At 39.6% G+C, this 15,363-nt stretch overlaps 1 protein-coding gene across 1 annotated transcript in view; it reads left to right on the top strand.

Moving 5' to 3' along the window:
• The window catches only part of Snx24 (sorting nexin 24), a 158,952-nt gene that overhangs the window by 89,598 nt on the left and 53,991 nt on the right, over positions 1–15,363 (top strand). Inside the window, exon 3 of the mRNA XM_078048371.1 lies at positions 8,501–8,605. Coding sequence (XP_077904497.1) covers positions 8,501–8,605 — 105 coding nt within the window. The remainder of the gene's footprint in view (positions 1–8,500; positions 8,606–15,363) is intronic.

Here is a 15,363-nt window from a genome sequence, read left to right as displayed (position 1 = left end):
CACTCAAGGTTTTAAGCCTTGAAGTGCTTCCCTACATTCTCTTGCCTGCATTATCCAGAATGTCACTAAGTCCTGTTGATTCATTCTTCTAAATATCTATAACGTATACCATTTTATTTTTCATTGTATACTCCCACCATCGCAGTCCAGAGCTACTGTGGATTAGTGTTGCATTACCCATTTCTTATTCCTGTCTTCTTTCCATTCTCTGCTGCATGCAGTTTTCCTAAAGTACCATTTCCATCTCCAGTCTTGCACTCATTCTGAAATAGCCCTGTATTATCTGCCACACCATAGACATTGACTCTCAAGGCCCATATTCTTAAACCTCGAATTGTGTCCTAGTGTCACTATAACACTAAGTGTCACCAAGCACTTAATGGCTTAAACCAAGATGCCTTTATTATTTCACTCCAAATGGGTTGATAGGACTACATTCCTTCTGGGGGCCTTTAGGAGAGAACCAGTTTTGCCTTTTCCAGCTTTGAGAAGCTGCCTACCTTCCTTGGTTCATGGTCCTCTTTCATCTTCAAAGCCAGCAATCACGTTCCTCCAGCTTCTGCTTCCACCATAACATCTGCAGTCACATCTCCTCTCTTTGATTTTGACACACCTGCCTCCCCCTGTGGTAGCACTGAGCCCAGTAACCCAGGAAAGGCATCCTACTTCAAGATCCTTTGTTTAAATCTCCTCTATAAAGCTCCCTTTTCCATATAAGGGAATATATTTTTAGATCCTAGGGTTTAGGGATTCTTACACATCATTGAGGAAACCATTATTCTGTCTTCCTCAAACTGTTTTCTGGGCTGGCCTTATTTCTCACTGCTCCTCCTAAGAAAATATCGACCGAGCCACTCTGTCTCTCCCTCCACCCAGGTATCTGCTGTGAAAATCACCACCTTTCTCTCTTGTCAGGCTGAACATCCTTCTGTGTTCTGACCATTCCAACCAATCCAAGATGTGTCATTTCTCCTTCTTCCATGCCAGCTTCCTTGGTTCCCTAATGTCTTTGTCCTGGAATCTCTTCCATTTAGAATAGAAATTTCTACTTAAGCACTCAAAACATCTAAGATAATTAAAACTTAGTCATTCCTAAATTTTGTCAAATTAGAAGATAATTTTTTTTAAAGGAGGGACCAAGCCTTATCTTTTGTATCTTTCTTGCTGTTAGAGTGTTGGGTACATATTAGGCATTGAATGAATATTTGGCAAATGGGATATTTGGAGAACTCCCTGCACATTCTTATGTGGAAGTTTATTCCACTGAAGTTTGACTGCTGGTCCCAATAGACCTACCTGGATCCTTCATAGCTCCCACTGTGCTAGCATAGGATAGGAAAAAACCCCACTGCCACCCTGAAACAAAGCAAGGCCCCCCTCCCTCATTCTTTGTAGCAGGGTGCCCTTTCTGCAGGTCAAGCAAGTCTTCTGTGAGCCCTCAAGCTTGTAAATGCCTCCCCTATGCCCCATCTGCCCCTGTCCATGACCCCCGACAGCCAATTAATTTACCATTTTCAATGTTGGTGCTTGAGAGGAGTTTTACCTTTGTAGACCCCAGATCTCATGCATGGGCAGGAAAACCTTCCCTGCAATGCAAACTGTTAAGCATATTTTAGTTTTCCTGCCTTCCCAGCTGTTTTCTGTCAGTTCCAGCCCACCCTTTTTATTCACCAAAGTTTTCAGTGAAACATGGTGCTGGTTCTCTTTAACATTAACTGTCCTCATTTTTGTTATTGCCTACATTGGGCTTGAGTCAAATAGTGCATTCTCTTCTATTTAATTTAATGAAGCACACATTTCAGAAGAACCAGAAAACTGCTGCATGGGATCAGACTAAGAGTACCACGTCATGCACTGTCTCTAAAGGGAACCCTGAGAGAATGGGGGTGACGATATGCAGGGAGGGTCGTTTTGCTGCTTTAAATTCTTTTCTTATCCGTTGTTTTTGTTCATGTGTTTTGGACAAAGTATTTCCCATCCTTTCTGTGGAACATGGTTGATTTTTTTCCAACCAATGTGTATGCCAGCATCTATACAGAGTAAGTTCTATGTAGATCCTCACAGGATAGTAAGGAAAAGGAAGCGGTGGCACCAGGAGAAGCGGATTGTGTTTGTGGGTATCGTGAAATCTGGTACTTATCTGCGTGGATCAGAAAGGCCGTGTGCCTGGACGCGGCTGGACCGGGACCGTTAATCATCGGAGGAAGCGGCAGAGAAGTATTCATCTTGCAAGCAGCTGAGCCCTACTGGAAACGCATTGTCCCGGGTTTGTCTCTCATCTAAAGCAATCCATTACTCACCCGCCAGTGTCACAGGTCCAGCCGCTGCGATGATGGGCTTCCTCAGCACTGCTCACATAAATAAAAAGGAAAAATGTTTTCAATGCTGTATCTGTGGGATTCAAAAAAAAAAAAATCAAAAGAGAGAGGAGACAGATAAAGGAGTTGATTTTCTGAAATATAAGACAAATTGTGATTCAATAATTTCAAAGGAAATTTCTTCGTGAGTAAATGGAAACTTAGCAAGCTTATTACCACAGAAAAATTGAGCATCCTGACCTTGTTCTTGTTGGGGAAATCCCTCAAGTAGTAGGCAGTGCTGAATCCCTCCCTCCTCCTCTCTGGCACTGTCCTCTTCCCCCAGCCCTGGATCGGTCAGTAGGTGAACAGGTAACCGTAGGTGAACCCCTTTTACAGAACAAAGCCCACCTTAGGCCACCAGCCCGCTCCGTGTCCATCCATCCGTACTCTTCCTCTCAGGAGTCCTTCTAGGGAACCCCATGCTTCCCTTGGCACCCCTCCTCTCGAGTACCCATGGGCATTGTGTGGTCTGGTCGTGCCCTGCCCCCTCTCCTTGAAACATTTTTCTAGAGAACTTGCTTTTCACTCTCCCCCACCCTCTGCCCTCCCCTCAGAGTTGGGTCTCTCAGCCTTGGCCCTCCTTGTATTTTTCCATTGCAGCATAATAAATCACCACAACCACAGACATATAAGCTTAAAACAACAGAAATTATCTCCAAGTCTCTGTGGGTTGGGAAGCCAGGCCCAGGGGTCCTGGATTCTCTGCTGAGCATCCCACCTGGCTGAAATCAAGGTGCTGACCAAGGCTGTGGACTCTGAAGCTCAGGGTCTTTCTTCTGAGGTCATTCAGGTGGACTTCCAAGCCTTGTAGTTGCAACACTGAGTCCCCCACCCCTTTCTTTCTTTTTCTTTTTTTGTTTTTTTTTTTTGGTGGCTGTTGGCCAAAGGTAGGTTTCAGCTCCCAGAGACCACCCTTGGGTCCCAGCCAGGTGATACTCTTACAGCATGGCAGCCTGCTATGACGGAGGCTTGCAGAACACAAGGTGGTCATGGAGGTGACTGCCCCGAGGTCTTCACAGTTCTGCCCTTGGCCAGGACGAGGGGGCAGTGCAGGGCACCTGAACCCTGGGCCCTTTTCCTTCATTTGGACCTAACTCCTGCTTTCATCTCCGGTAGTTCCATGGCTGTAAATACACTTCTACTTTCTGATTCCTATGTTTACAGACCTTCTACAACTGATTACCCATCACCCCAACCTGGGTGCCTGTGGGGCATCTCCAAACAGAACAAAGGATATGTTAGGAGTATCTCTGGTTGCATACAATAGAAACTTAACTGGATTTCTTGAGGAAGAAAGAGTTTTATTATTCTTGCACACAAGAAAATTAAAAGTAAGCAGTCCCAGGTGATGGAACAATTGCACTACATCACATTCCGGACTCCTCCTGTAATCCTGCTTCATCAGCCTTACCTTCACAGTTGATTTTTACCCTTTTGGTTATAATATAGCTGCCATCCTTCCAGGCATTGCTTCTGCATTCCTGGCAGAAAGAAATATTGCTTCTTGTGAGAAAATAGGAACACTCCCTAGTAGACTTGTGCTGCATTTCATTCACAACCCTGTCACATGCCACTGTAATTACAAGGGAACTTAGAAATTCAAGAGTTTTAACTCAGCATGTTGGCACTCTAAATGCCATTTTTTTTAATTGTTGATGGTAGTGGTGAACTTTTGGTTTTTGGTTTACAAAGAGGGAATGAGTATTGGGCAGGCAGCTAGCAATGGCAGCCACATTCCCCTATTCATGTGGGATTAGATTTGGTCAAAGTGACTCTAAAACCAAAATAATGGTGACATTAACAAATCCCACTTTGCTTCTCTCTCAGGTGAATGCCTGGGCTGTCGAGGCAGTTTTGTGATCATCGGGGACCTGGGCTTTTGTTGCTGTCCATTCTCAATATGCAGCTTCTGTCTCATCATCAAAGGTGGCTGCTACTGTGTGGGTAGTTTAGCTAGCAGAAGGGGAAAAAGAAAAGGCAGTAGCCCTACCTTTGAGAACCTTTCCTGGAAGTTGCACATATATGTTTGTTTACCTACCTGTGACCAGAATTCTGTCACATAGCCACACATAGCTTGAGGGGGAGGAGGGTTTGGGAAATGTGTTCCTTATTCTGAATGGCCACATACTCACCTGAGGATCAGGAGTTGTATTCTGTAGAACACAAGGACAATGGATTTTGGGGGGAAATTAGTCCATGAGCCACTTATCCCACTCTACTACTTTTCAGTAAGGTGACAACCAGGTCACTCATAGAAGAGCTGCCAGGGAAATTTAAAAACCTAAGAAAGGGGCTGGGGCTATAGCTCAATGGCAGAGTGCTTGCCTACCATGTGTGAGGCACTGGGGTTTGATCCTTAGCATCACATAAAAATAAACAAATAAAATAAAGGCATTCTGTTCATCTACAACTACAAAAAAATTTTAAAAGAAAGAAAGAAAGAAAGAAAGAAAGAAAGAAAGAAAGAAAGAAAGAAAGAAAAGACCTAAGAGGGAAGATCTGTCTTAGAGCTATCCTAATTGCTTCTACTTTGCACGCACACCCCGTGACCTTCCATCTGTCATCTCCATGGCCAGCACACAGTCATAAGCACCATCACTTTTTGCCTGGGTTTCTGTAGGCGCTTCTGACCATTCTCTCTACTCTTACTCCAGGTCCTGGGTTGTCCATATTGCTTCTGGAACCCAGCATGTTTTCCTTAAAGTCAAAATTATATCACATACCAGCTTCCCACTTTGCAGTGTCTGGCACTGCCACCTCTCATCCAGTCCATCTCCTGCTTTCTGGTTTTGAATACCTCAAGCCTGTCACTCCTTTAACAAACATGATTCAGGTTGCTCCTAGATTCTATCACCTCACACAGGCCTTCCCAAATGCTACCCCCCTTTCTGATGTCGGCTGTCTTTGCCCTGTTTTATCAACTTGCTTACTGTTTGTTACATTTATTGTTAATTGTTACTGTTTATGTAAGCTGCATGCAGCAGAAATGTCCCCAGCACCCAGGAACATGAAGGAGCTCAATCTGTTGAATATTCCATGACTACCTTCAGGGGCTCCATTTTCTCTGGAACTTTTTTCTGACTGGTGAAAGAATAATGTGCTTTAATGAATTCTAGAACTTACTCAGTGTTTCTGTACTATTTACTTAATGGAACTAACCTCACTTTGGATAGCTCCCCTCCCCAGATCCATGGATTTTCTACTACAACCCAGACTGGTTGTTCTTTAGGTCTCTTCTGCCATCTTTGGATTTCCCACCCCAAGGGGCAGAACTACGAGTTCTAATCCTATTTCTTCTCCTCTTTGTGTTAAGCTCTGTTTTCTGGAATTAAGTTCTCAAACAAGGCATAGGAGATGAGTGTTCTGAGTCTGCATGTCTGAAAATGCCTTCATTCTCTCACTTGATTGGTAGAGTGGTTGGTTGTGGAAGTGCATTTTCAGGTGAAATCTATGGGGTATCTTCCCGTATCCATTGTTGCTGTTGAAGAATCAGTTGCCACCAGAGACGTGTTTCCCCTGTTTGCGACCTCATGTTTTCCCCTGTCCTCTCTCTATCATTGATGTTCTGAAATCCCAACAGACATATAATATATTATGCTGACACCCAATTAATTCTTAATCTGAAGACATAATCTTGTTTTAGGTCACATGAAAGTGATTTTTATTCTATTCTTAATGGATTATTAAGTCTAATTTCAAACATCCTGAATTTATTCTCTTTATGTTTTATCGTTTCATTGACCCTTTCTTTCCTTTGTTCTACATTTTGGAAGATTTCCATGATTTTGTATTCTACCGCTTTTTTTTTATTTGTGTCATTTTTTAAATTTTCATAAGATCTTTCCTCTTTTCTGGTTGTTTCTTCATTCATAGTAACCTTTTCTTTGTTTCTTTTTTTATATATAGAAGCATGTCTTTCAAGTCTTTCTACAGGTAATAAAACAAATTGTTAAAGCTCTCACCCGTTATTTGATGTATCTGTTTCTTTTGGGATTAGTTATTCCATTTGTTGTTGTTGTTGTTTTGGTCTTTCATAGTGCTGGTTTTCCTATGAAACTGAACCTTGATTGCCCATCCAACTAGATTAATTATTCCAGGTATTCTCTGTCTTGAAAACATAAATCTGCTCCTTCTACTGAGTGTGTGGAATACAGGGCTGCCTTTCTGTCTTAGTCTCATCATTTTTCTGGGTCCCATTCCCTATGGCTCCTTGCTTTTTAAAAAACACTATCAAGATTAAATCCAGACATCAGTAACCTTTTTTAAAAGGGGATTTGTTTTTTCCTCTCAAAAAAGCCTGGCAGTGGGCAATCCACAGTTGATATCACTGCTCCAGGAGATTGTCCTGCACCCTGGCCTTTTCTTTCTGCTTAGTCATTTAGAACACCTGTCCTCTGTCTTCAGAATTCCCTCATGGAAATAAATGTTTACAGTTGCTCCATAGGCACATGCTAGGCAGGAAAAGGGTGAAGGGGGCAGGGGACTGAAGGTGCAGCCAGTTGAGTCTGGTTCTCGTGGAAAGTGTTTTTATGGAAAGTCTTTTGCTGTGGCTTCTGATTATATTGCATTGGCTTCCACTATCCTCAAGGGGCATTGGGAAATTTAGTTTTTTAGCTAATAATGAAATACTTTATTTTCCCAAATTATATAGGAGTTCTGTTGTTAAGGAAGAATAGATTTTTGAGTTTGCAGCCATTGCCTTCACACTGTGATTTCAGTGGTACTTGGAAGAAGGAAGGAGGCCACACAGGCTCGACCTCAAGACTTGAAATGAAAATGCTAATCTTTGAAATGCAGAGTCTCCCTCTTCGTGCCTGGAGCGGCTAATGTTAAATGTATTCTTCACAGGGGAAGAATTTTTATTATATGTTTAATGACCCATATTTAATTGTGTGCATTTTCTTATTCATTATGATGCTTTTTTCTTTGCATGTGTTGGGAAGGAGGAACCTTGGCAGGTTTTTCCAAATCTTGAATTGCATCATTGAGATTTGCTCTATTTTTAGAGGCAGTGTATTAGTGTCCTGCTGGTAATGTAGTATCATAAATGAAGTGACTTAAGATAACACAAATTTATGATCTTGCACTTCTTGAGCTCAGAAGTCCAAAGTGAGTTTTACTGGGCTAACTAACATCCAGGTAGTCCACAGGACTGTGTTCCTTCTGGAGGCCATAGGGCACCATCTGTTCTAGCTTCTAGAGGTTGCCTGGGTTTGGGGTCTCTCATTTCAAAGCCAGTCCCCTGGCATCTTTTAGTCTTTTTCTGGCTCCGACCCTCCTGCCTCCCTTTTGTAAGGATTCTTGTGATTGCATCGAGCCTGCCCTGATAATCTAGGGTAATCTACCTGTTTTAAAATCATTAATTTAACCAAATCTGCAAAATCCCTTTTTCCCTATAAGGTAACATTCACAGGTTTAGGATTTGGTCATCTTTGGGGGAAGGAAATTATTCTGCCTACCACAGGCAACTGTAACTCAACTTTGAACAGAATTTTCTTTATATCGTTTCCTGAAACTGCTGCCTAGGAAGAAGTAGCTAAGAACTACCATTCAGTTTTCATGAACAGAATATGAATTTAATTGTTAGGGATGTTGGAAAGATTATCCTCTATTCCATTTTAGAATTATCAAGAACCTCTGCAAGCAATATGGTCTAATTCATGTGGCATTTCTAGGGACAGTGGTTATAAACAATTGTATTTGGTTTTGCTTTCTTAGGTGAAAAATATGTGGAAAGACTTTTTATCAGAAAATTACTTGAAACAAAATTTTGTTCCATTGATTTCTTTTACAAAATAAATAGATTTTAAATTTTTTTTTTTTTGCTTTTAGCCTCATTTACTGAACTTTTGCTTTTTTCAGGGAAAGTAATTTCAATATGAAATATCAATAGTAACAACTACCAGAACACAACATTCTTGTTCTAAAATCTGAACAGTTAGTACAACTAAGTAACGAATTTTTTGACAAAATTCCAGCATAATTATCTTCTCCCCAACTTTTATTATTATTATTATTATTATTATTATTATTATTATTATCATTATTATTATTAGCTATAACAGTGTTTTACTTTCTTTTATTGGTTCCCTGCTCATAATGTCATTATAATTTTTTCTCTCATATTCTTGTCTTTATAGCTTAAGAAATGTATAAAAACTCCAGAAATCCCTTCTAAACATGTCAGAAACTGGGTCCCAAAAGTTTTGGAACAGCGACGGCAAGGTTTGGAAACATATTTACAGGTAAGATATGTTTAGATCCTCAGTTAATATAACCTAAATAGTTGTATGTCTTACTATTTTAAGAGTATATGAGAGTGATACAAAAATATATAAAGAAGCAAAATATTCTTAATTAAAATAAAGGAAGTTTTATAATTATAAAATGTTGTTGGTTCATTGATTCTAATTAGTTTCTATTTAAAATTGGCTTTTGCTATGGGGAAGTGAAAATATGGTACAAAGGGAAAAACTGACATAAAGAGGACCTATCCATTTTTTAAACTCACCTCTACAAGCACTTTGTTTTTGTGTTTTGTTTTCTTCCCCGGGTTTATTGCTTCCTCATAGCAGCCCCAGCCTTCAGGTTTTGGGTGTTTGGGGACAGATTGGTTTAGTAATAAAAAGTGAATTTTTAGTGGACCCCACTAACATACCTATAGAATCACACTGAGGGGGTATCACCTGTAACAAAGCACCTCCTTCTTTGAAAATTAGAGTCTGTGTGTAGAAAGAACGCATTAGGAGCTCTTTCTGCAGCAGAGGAGAAGCAGAACTACATGAGTGAGACCAAGGCACTCTCCACTGGTGAATGAAAAGCAAAGGGAAAAGGCTGAACAGTTTCAGGTTCTCTGAACTTAAAACCAAAAGCCCCAGAGGCCTGTGATAAATATTCAGTGAAAACAAAACACAAGTCCAAGGCAATGCTCAGGGCAGGATTGGGATAGGCCACCTGAGGTCAGCTAGTGCTCCTCACCTGAGCCAGAGAGGATCCATGTGTGGGAATGACTGAGGCAGACAGGGCAGGAGCAGAGAAATCTTGTCTCTCAAAAAAAAAGGAGCTGGACTTCACTGAGAGTTAGGAATTCAGGACTGATTCTTCCAAGACATGTTCCATCAGGGAAATAAGCAGCCACAACTGTGTTCTTCCTTTAATATCATAGGAAGAGGAGGGAGTGTGTAAAGCCACTGTGTTTTTTCCTCTACAGAGGATGGTTGTGGATGGTTGTATCTGAATCACTGGTGATTGGATGCTGAGGAGAGGCTGTGCTTGGTGATAAACTCAGAGGACTTCTCTCAGGTGGCAGAAGTCTTCTCCTGGCCCCCTGTAGTTGACCTGGTCTTCACACACTGGCATGCTCGAGGCAGCTGGAATGTGTGAGGGGGACTTTCCTCACTGTTCGTGGTCCTTTTCTTTTGGCCTTGGTGGAAGGACTCTTCACCGTCTCTCCCTGAGGGTGAAAGCTTAAAGGAAACAGGGATCACCAATCACAGGAATGTGTGTGTGGCCACGTTCCCCAGACTCCCATAGCTTCAGGCAACACTTCAGAGCAAAAAAACAAACCAAAACCCCAAAAAACAGGACTTCAGAAATTGTATGCAAAGGGTAAAAATGCATGTTCTCTATAATTAAATAGAATAGGTAAACAATGCATTTTCATTTGTAAGCCAGATTTTCCACAGATATTGTATATCTTCAAGCTTTAGTTCCAAAGAAAGCTTTATTCTTTCCCCCCCCCCCATTGTATTTGACACATGACTTCCATTACTACTCAGTGTAAACATTTTAAGTTGTTTGTACTTTGGATATAAATATGTGGATAAAATCATCTGGCACAGAGAGGAGTTTATAGTGATACTCAAATTGAGCTTAGAATTTTCTATTCTCAGAAATAGGGCTTGAAAGATGTGGTTGAAGGGCTCAGAAGGCCTGTTTCCTGTTGTGCTTTTAATATTCAGTTTGTTGTCACTTCATTCCCCAGGGGAGTTCAAGGGGGTTCTTCTTCCTTTTCTACCTGATTCTGTCTGCCCGCAGTGGAGTTAGCCGGAAGTTGCAGAGATGAATGCAAATGCTTTATTAATCCCACGTGAAAAGCAGACCCTGGCTCTAGGGGTCATTTCTTGATTTTTAGTATTAAAGTTTTTACTAAGATGATATTACTGTTTCTTTTGCTTGCTTGTCTAGCTCCAGTTACATATTAGTCTAAACCCCAGGGAGTGGGTGCCCCTGAGCCCTCCTCAGCAGGCACCATCTTGCTGCTAGTCTGTCTGAAGAGAGTGCTCCTGATCTGGCCCATGAACCTCAGAAAGTACTAGAACTCCGAGCTCAACAGGAGCTTAGCTGTTACATTTTCTCCAGCTTGTCTCCCACCCATCAGGTATGTTCAGGATCACCCCTCCGACCTGATTTCCCACAAGTAAAACAGGCAGACCAGCTCTTGTGGGGGTCAGAGAAAAACCTCTTTCTCTTCTTGAGAGGGCAACCTTCTGCACTCCAACGAGGGCCCAGGCTGCTCTTTCCTGTTAGAGAGGGAGAAACTAGGTCTAGTGCTGTTCAGAAACTTGCCTTCTCCTGGAATTACCAGTTAAAAGGTTTGGACTGGAATTTTAGTTTCCTAATGACCAGTTTAGTCTCTTTTCCTTGTATATTGTAGATTTTCTAAAGTAGTCTAAAAATTTTTAGACTTTGCATATGTCTTTAAATAGATTAAAAACAAACACTTTATAATCATAAACTACCAACCCAACTCCCTTGATAGATAGACATATGATTTTTTAAAATAATTCTTAAAAACATTTATGTTTTAGTGGTAGGTGGACACAATACCTTTATTTTATTTTTATGTGGTACTGAGGATCAAAGGAACCCAGTGCCTCATGCATGCTAGACTAGTGCTGTACCACTGAGCCACAACTCTTAGCCCAAAAGCTACTTTTTTATTTTTCTCCAGTAGAAATCTTATGTCTTAAGGGGGAAAAAAAGGATGCACAACAAATAAAAGTAACATGCAATCTCCACGATACTTAAATAATTGTCTTGTAGCATGTAGATGATGGGCTCTAATCAGTGCCGTTTACTTTCCAAAACTTCTGCCAGATTTGGAAATGGTTATTTCCACATAGTCTAACAATGTAACAATGACAGCTATGGCTATTTAGTATTACTTACCATTACTTACTTAGGAATTTAAAAAAAAAAGAAAGAAAGAAAGAAAAAGAAATAATACAATGCTATTTAGTAAGTTTTTTTAAAAAAAATTTAAGTACATTTTGAACCATGATCACTTTCCTACTTAACATTTTTAAATCATTTGGTTAGAAACAAATTATTTTAAAAAAATTAAATATCCAAGAATACACATTATCTTAGAATAAAAAAACTAAGTTAGCCAATGAGAGGTTAAAAATTACATTGGACGTATGAGTGATTTGAAGTATGGCATTCTATCTGATGAACAGTGATTATTAATTTCATTTTTGAGAATAATTTTCTATGTATTGAATAGGAAATCTATCCTAGGAAACCTAGCTCTTAGTTGTGTTCATCTTCTTCCCCTTAAAAATACCGCACCCCAGACAAACTCCCTGAGGTTTCACAAATGAGGGAATTGATCCAGGTAAAAGTGGAATTAAGTAAAACAAGGTCTTTCTACATGAATGGAAGAACACTAATTTGTTTTAATTCCAATAAAAAATTCATGCCAAATAAAAATTTTACGAAGTAACAAATTTTTGTTTTCCAAATTATATATACAGATGTGCTTCAATTTATGATAGGGTTATGTCCTGATTAAACCCATCGTAAGTTGAAGATATCGTAAGTTGAAATGCATTTGACACACCTGACCTTCCAGCATCACAACTTATCAACACAGGAGTAAACTTTAGAGTATTGATGTACACACCACGGTCACATGGCTGGCTGGGAACCTCAGCTCACTGCTCCTATCCAGCATCATGAGAGTGTCATACCACATATTGCTAGCCTGAGAAAAAGACCAAAATTCAAAATTAGAGGTACAATTTCTACAGGATGCATATAACCTTTGCACCATTGTTAGGTTGAAAACTCTTAAGCTGAATCATTCTAATTGAAGTCCATTTGTACTAGAAATTCATCTACTTTGGGAGATGTTTTAACTGGAAGATAAAAACAAGTTAATATTTTACACTAATTTACTGAGAAATGTTATATGCATATAAGAGTTTTTGCTTAAAGATAAGCATTCATCAGGCACTTGTGGTATTTGAGGCAAAGGGGTAGATCTAGCTTCAGAGGAGCCTTGAACCATATGCCAGTTAAGTAATCATAGTTATTTTGTCCATTTCTCTTTTCTGTTTTCCATGGTACAATCTTCATTGGGCCCCTTTCTGATACAAAAGGGCTACAGTGGTTCCAGACCTCTCCTACTGTTATCAAATACACCAGAGCCCTAGGGAAGAGTAGGGTCTCTTTTAGTAGTACAATGGAAGAAGGAGAAAGTGCCTTTCCTTAGAAGTCTTCCCTGGTGTCATTGGTTTATCTTTGCACATGTGCCCACCTCTGAACCTCACTGTGGCTAGTCAGATTCTACTCCTGAAGCTAGGGGTGAGGTTGGGTCATTTTCATAAGAAATAACCAGGGTGTTCTTGGTAAAAGAAAAAGGAGTGTCCTGGGTGTGAGTGGAGGAGCAGAGGCAACCAGCAAATGCACGCTCCAGAAAACAGTGATGTTCAGATAACTCAGTACTTATTGATCAACCTCTCTGCATGTACACCTCCTATCATCTGGTAACCACTGTTCTACCCTTAACTTTCATGACATCAACTTTTTAAGATCCCATATATGAATGAGATCTTATGGTATTTTTCTGTGCCAGGATTATTTCATTTAAAATAATATCCTTCAGGTTAATCCATGTTGTTGCAAATGATAGAAATCCATACTTTTTATGGTTGAATAATATTCCATTCTGTATGCCACATTGTCTTTATCCATTCATCAGTTGATAGACCCTTTGTTTTTATTTGTTAACTATTATAAACACTACTGCAGGAAATATGGAATTGCAGATGTCTTGGACATACTCATTTTATTTCCTTCAGATATTTATACAGGAGAGAGAGAACTGAATCATATGATTGTTCTATTTTTAATTGTTTGAGGATTCTCTATTCTATTTTCCATGATGACTGTACAAATTTACATTCCTATCAACACTATGTAAGGGATTCTGTTTCTTCACCTGCACGTTTTGTCTTTTGTCTTTTTTTTTTTTTAATAATAACCATCTTAACTGGAGTGAGATGATCTCATTGTGGTTTTGGTTTGCATTGATGATTAGTGCTGTTGAGCATTTTTCATGCATTTTTATCTTTTGGCCATTCATATATCTTCTTTGGATAAATGACTAATTAGAGCTGTCGCCCATTTTTAAGTGGGCTCTTTGGTTTCTGCTGTTGAGTTTTTGGTGTTGCTTATGTGGTCTGGACTTCACTCTCATGTTAGATATATAGTTCACAAATATTTTCTCTCATTCTATAGGTTGCCTCAGCTCTGTCAGTTGTTTCCTTTGCTATGCAGAAACTGTTTAGTTTGATATAATCCTATTTGTCTTATTTTGGCTTTTGTTTACTGTGCTTTTGGAGACTTGACTCAAAGATATTTTGCTCTTTCCAACATCCTGAAGCATTTATTCTGTGTTTCTTTCAGTAGTTTCGTAGTTTCAGGTCATACATTTAAGTCTTTAATCCATTCGTCTTAAGCATTTTTAAGTGCACAGTTCTTTTAAGTGCAGCGACTTCACGTGCATTTATATTTTTTCACAACCATCATCAGTATCCATTCCCCAAATTCTTTTCATCTTGCACAATTTAAATTCTGTCTTCCCTGAACAGTTTCTCCATCCCCCTTAACCCCAGAGCCTGATGGGCCACCATCTTTCTACTTTCCGACTTTAGGATTCTGCTACCCAGAGAGTATTTGCCTTTGTGACCAGATTATTTCCCTTAGCATAAAGTCCTCTAAGTTCATCTGTGTTGTAGTATGTGTTACCATTCCCTTCCTTTTTAAGATCACACAATATTTCGTTGTATGTATATACCACATTTTGCCTATCCATCTGTTGATTAACACTTGAATTGCTTCCACATTTTAGCTCCTGTAAACAGTGCCATTTTGAACATGTGTGTACAACAGCTCTTGAGACCCTGCTTTCAACTCTTTTAGATGTATACCCAGAATTAGAATAGCTGACTCTTGTGGTAATTCTATTTTTAGCTTTTGAGGAACTGTTGTACTATTGTCCACAGTGGCTGTACCATTTTAGATTTTCACTAGCAATGACAAAGCTTCCATTTTCTTCATATCCCTTCTAACACTAGTTATTTTTATATTTTTGACAGTTGCTATCCTAATGGATAAGAAGTGTTACCTCATGACAATTTTGTCTTGTTTCCCTAATGATTATGTATGTTAAGCATCTTTCCATGCCCCCCATAATTTTAAATATGCATAATAGTAGAATTCATTGTTACATATTCATACATCTATATCATACAGCAGTTCAATATTGTTCCCAATTCAATACTGTTCAATATTGTTTCCCCTTTCCCTCACCTCCTTCCTCCCCCTGTTCCCTTTCTTATACTGATCTCTCTTTGATTTTCATGAGAAATCCCCTCCCATACATTTCTTTTCCTTTTTCCCTCTCTAGCTTCCACATATGAAAAAATACAAAACAAAAAACTTATGACCCTTGACTTTCTCAGTTTGACTTATTTTGCTTAATATAATGTTCTCAAATTTTATTCTTCTTTTCTATGTTTTTTATTGGTCATTTGTATATCTGTTTTGGAGGATGTCTGTTAAAATATTTTGCCATATTAAGAATCAGTAGTTTGCTGGGTGCAGTAATCCCGCAGCAGAAGACTGAGCTAGGAGGATTTCAAGTTCAAAACCAGCCTCAGCAAACTAAGCAAGGCCCTAAGCAACTCAGTGAGACCCTGTCTCAAAATTTAAA

This window comes from Ictidomys tridecemlineatus, chromosome 1 (assembly GCF_052094955.1).
Source record: "Ictidomys tridecemlineatus isolate mIctTri1 chromosome 1, mIctTri1.hap1, whole genome shotgun sequence".
Lineage (NCBI taxonomy): Eukaryota > Metazoa > Chordata > Mammalia > Rodentia > Sciuridae > Ictidomys > Ictidomys tridecemlineatus.
The sequence above is the reverse complement of the archived record's forward strand: the minus strand, read 5'-3'. Positions and strand labels throughout refer to the sequence as shown.